We start from the raw sequence: 4,753 nt of genomic DNA, 5'->3' as shown, positions 1-4,753 counted from the left end.
TACTTTGACTCTTATTTCTGACAAATTGACAACTTTTTATATTGCAATTACAACTCATACATTCTCAGTTGCTTATAACTCGCAATTTCGAGGAAAAATTTTAGAATTGCGAGAAAATTGTCAGAATTGAGGCTTCAATTTATTAATTCACAATTGTGTTTATATCTCGTAATTTTAATAAAAAAATAAAAATTGAGACTTTGTATATTGCGATTTTTGCTTCCTAAATTAACAATTGTATGTTTATATCACATCATTTTCAGAAAAAAGACAAAATTGAGGCTTTGTATATCACAATTTTGACTTATAAATTCACAATTGTATGTTTATATCATACTTTTTAGAAAAATCCTGAATTGAGACTGTATATTGTGATTTTGGCTAATAAACATACAACTGTGAATTTATATCTCATAATTTTTAAAATAGGCAGAATTGAGACTGTATATCGCAATTTTGACTTTGTATATTATTATTTTGACTTCAAGATTTACAGTTGTGTTTATATCTCGTAATTTTGAGAAAGAATTCAGAATTGCAACTTCAAATATTGCAATTATGACTTATAAATTCTTAAATGTACATTTATGTCTCATAATTTGAGGAAAAAATCCAGAATTGAGACTTTGTACATCACAATTTTGACTTATAAACATACGGTTTAGAATTTATAAGTTGAAATTGTGATATAAAAAGTCTAAATTCTGGATTTTTTCCCAAAATTTTGAGACATAAACATACAATTTAGAATTTATCTCGTAATTTTGGGGAAAAAAACCCAGAATTGAGACTTCGTTTATCACAATTCTGACTTCTAAACTTCAAAATTGAATATACAACTTTTTTCTTAGAATTGCGAGTATATGTCTTGTAATTGTGAATTTTGTCTCAGAATTACAAGTTATAAAGTCAGATTTGTGATATAACCTCACAATTGCAAGTTATAAAGTCAGAATTGCAAGACAAACTTGCAACTTTGAAAAATAAAGTCGAGATATAAACTCATTCTGACTTTCTTTTTCACATTTTAGTTTGTATCATGCAATGAAAAAAAGTCAGAATTGCATGTTTATATCGCACTTCTGACTTTATAACTTGCGATTGCCATTTAAAAAAAATAGAAAAAAATGGTATTGTGTATTTCTTACAATTCTGACTTTTTTCCTTCACAGGGTTTCCGCGGAGTCTTAAAAAGTCTAAAATTTAAAAATCAAAATTTTAGGCCTTAAAAAGTCTTAAATTCGCTGTTCTAGGTCTTAAATAATTTTACACAGGTCTTATTTTTCCGATGTCCATGTAACGCTACCTCTAATGCTCATTTAAATTCTCTTTTTGTTGTTTCCGTGGTGTTGTAGTTCTTTATTTCACTATTCCAAATATAATTTGCTGTATTTAAACTACAAATGAGACCAGCATGCAAAAGCCAATCAGCTTTCTGTTATTGGCGCAAGTCTCTCTCGGATTGTACCGCAGAAGTAAAATGGATTTAACTTTTTAGCTTTGGGGAAGTGCAAGTTTAGCGATACTTAGCTTGAAAAAACTGAATATAGGGCTTGGCTAAGGCCAGTTGCTAACAACTAGATTTTTTTCTCCCTCTGTGGAAGGGTAAAGTCTAGAAGGGATACAGCTATGGCTACTGGGCATGCGCACATCAGTCTAACGTTATTTTTGTCACACTGTGCGTCTTCAGAATCGCAGTAGCAGAATACAGGTCAAACGACCTTTTTCTGTATATAATGTTCTCAATAATAATAAGAAATATAGGTCGAGCTAGCTGACCGCCAGCCTTCGAAATACTTTTAAAATGTTTTTTTTTTTTTACTTGCCCGACCGAACAAACCGCCTGATTAAAACTGAAGTGACAAAAACAACTAGCGAAGCATCGAAAGGCAAGAAAGATTCCTATTTTAATACATTCAACGTAAACAGAAATTGATAATGGATAGTGTATTTCTGGTCTATTTGTGACGTACTTTAAAACAAATGAATGTAACAGCACTCTAAAGAAACACACTGAGGTAAAAATTTCAAATGTATAGTTTATTTATAACATGATATAGTTCAGTAATATACCAAGTGAGCTTTTTGTTGAAAATTCTCACAATTACAAATGTTACATTAATTTTAGCTCAATAAAAAATTAGTTAGTCAAGTAGTTACTTACATATTAGACAATATGCAACATTAGCAGAAGCATTCTCCTAGCAACGTTTTGCTATAATTCAGCGTTTTGATCGAATCAGTTGAAATAACTCGCTCATGAAGTGACTTACCGCCACCTGCTGGTAGTTTAGTGTGTTTAAAAGTATGCCTCCACACCCAACATTTCTAATGTACATATTTATAAATCAATAAATGTATTTAAAACATTAATCTCACTTTTAACTTTGCAGTGTAAATTGTGTAATCTCACTGCTAACAGCCATTTAGAATTTATTGATAATTTCAAAGGTAATGCATACATTTCAAAAGTAAAAAAAAAAGGCCTTTATAAAGGTAAATCAAATATGCAGATTTAAGATGTAAAAGCTAATAGAGCACTGATGAAAATATTGCTTCAGAATTTTTTTTTTACGTCAGATATTTCTAGTGGTACTTTTATGGGGATATTTTGTGTGGAATAGTATCTGCTGATATGAAAAGTTCACAGTATATCGTAGTAATAAATTTAATTTATGACAGCCATGAAATTGTGTTTGCTTTTTACATTAAACACATTAAATATTACATGTATGCATGTAATATAATATCTATTTCCATTACAGGTTCGGTCTTAAATTTCATGTAAGGTGGTATTAAAAAGGTCTTAAATTTCACTTGTTCATATCTGCAGAAGCCCTGCTTCAGATTTGTTGCTATAACATTTATTTAAATTTTTTTTAATTAGTGGCAGAAACAGCTTCCATAATCAACTATCACTAACATAATATCCGTATCATCAAGTACAATAAAAGGTTAAATGAATGGGATATATACATATCACAATGATATCAAATGGATATACTGGGCATTCACAGGGACCCATCGCCCAATATCAGCGCCTGAATTTATAATTGCAAATCAGATTAACAGACAGTCACACACTTCACTGTAATGGTGTAGTTTTATTACACTTGCACGATACATGTAAATGGTTATAGAATAAAAAAAAAGAAAATATTGGTTGAGATATTGTTTTGAGATATTAAATGCATTTCTCATATTTCACATTCACCACCATAACATTTGACAGATTTTTTTCCAGGAAATGTTTAAGATGCACCAAGGAATGAAACAAAAACTCTAAAACAGGTTCCGTAGTTTTGTAAGCGACAGCCAACCATCTTATCTAAACCCTGGGATGGCATTCAAACGCATTTAAAATAAAAACATCATAAAAATCATTCTAGATGTCACAAATAGCTGGTAGCTTGGGTTTCTCTAATTCCTTAAAATTGTGCCATTTTAGGAAAACCTTGATAAACTTCACATTTCATTTGTATTCCTATTGCCTACATGTCACAGGTTACATTATATTACAAATTTCTCACACTTAATGGACAATGAGCAACATACAGTACTTTGAAGGTTGGGAGAAACAAATATAAACTCAAAAATCATGAGAGGAGATTTTAAAACTCACTAAATCTACTGTTATACTAGAATTACGATTTAGCGTATGATATGAAATTAAGTATTATATCGCATGAAATCACTTTTAATCAGTGGGTCAAATGACCAGATCCATTCGTTTTGCTATTAAACATAATGGTACAATTGAGATAAAACTAGGCAAGAAGATTAAATGAATTGTGCCTGTAATCTATAGTTTACGTTTGAATTTACGCATTACTTTGGTTTTCATATTATTTCATGGTCACATTTAATTTGAACAGGAATAGGTCTGAAAGTCTACTAAGACTAAAAACATCAATGTCTCCAAAACCTACCTGAAGACTTCTGGCTGTGTTTCTAAGCTGCCTTGTGCTAAAAATAAAAGTAAAAAAACAAAAAACCATATTAAAGTGAAATATTATCCTCATTTACAAAGCATAATCTGACCAACATGCATGTAATGTGTATGCGAAAACATGATTGTTAGGACACCAGAGGAAGAGATGCAACCATTTTTATAATTTAAAATGTTGTAATAAGATGTTCAGATGCAATTATATGAATGAAAGCAGGTGTGCCACGCTGCTCATTATGTGCAGATAATGGATCTGAATGTTGAAACGGCAACAAAGACAGAATCTGCGAGTTATTATAAAAGATCAGCATAGAAAAAGAACAATAAATTAGTGAACATGCTAGCTCGATATATAAAATCTGTTATCTGTATCGTTATAAAAAAAATGAGAAAGAAAAAATATCAAAACAGAAACATTTCAAAAACAAGCATTTAGAGTGTTTCTTGGTTACACGTTTACACGGTTCTGACCTTTAGCCCAGGAATTACGTAACGTACATGGTCAAAAAAATAAACCTGGAATATATAATATTAGCCTGCACCGTAAAGTAATGTATATATTTGACAGTCAGCGTTGTTGGAGTATCGGCTGAACCTCAGAGAGTCTTTCCTGGGAGGAATGTTGAGGGTTGAAGACGTTCTGCCGAAGCTGGAAGTGAAGAGAGAGGTCGCTGTGGTTCGCAGGTGTGCTCTCGTCTATGATTTGTTGGCGCCTCTGACCTTTCCAATTTCCTGTTTGAAGAAGAGAAACCATGAGGAACTGAGTGAAGACAGATAAAGCTAGCTATTATGCAGATGAAGGAA

General features: G+C 31.4%; 1 protein-coding gene across 3 annotated transcripts in view; it reads right to left on the bottom strand.

Moving 5' to 3' along the window:
- Window positions 1–3,089: 3,089 nt before the first annotated feature.
- Window positions 3,090–4,753, bottom strand: part of guk1a (guanylate kinase 1a) — a 33,613-nt gene continuing 31,949 nt past the window's right edge. For all 3 annotated transcript variants that reach the window (XM_073848679.1, XM_073848678.1, XM_073848680.1), the window contains exon 8: window positions 3,090–4,681. In XM_073848679.1, the coding sequence (XP_073704780.1) occupies window positions 4,646–4,681 (36 nt within the window). In that variant the 3' untranslated portion in view covers window positions 3,090–4,645. The remainder of the gene's footprint in view (window positions 4,682–4,753) is intronic.

This window comes from Garra rufa, chromosome 10 (assembly GCF_049309525.1).
Source record: "Garra rufa chromosome 10, GarRuf1.0, whole genome shotgun sequence".
In the NCBI taxonomy this organism is placed as follows: Eukaryota; Metazoa; Chordata; class Actinopteri; order Cypriniformes; family Cyprinidae; genus Garra; species Garra rufa.
The sequence above is the reverse complement of the archived record's forward strand: the minus strand, read 5'-3'. Positions and strand labels throughout refer to the sequence as shown.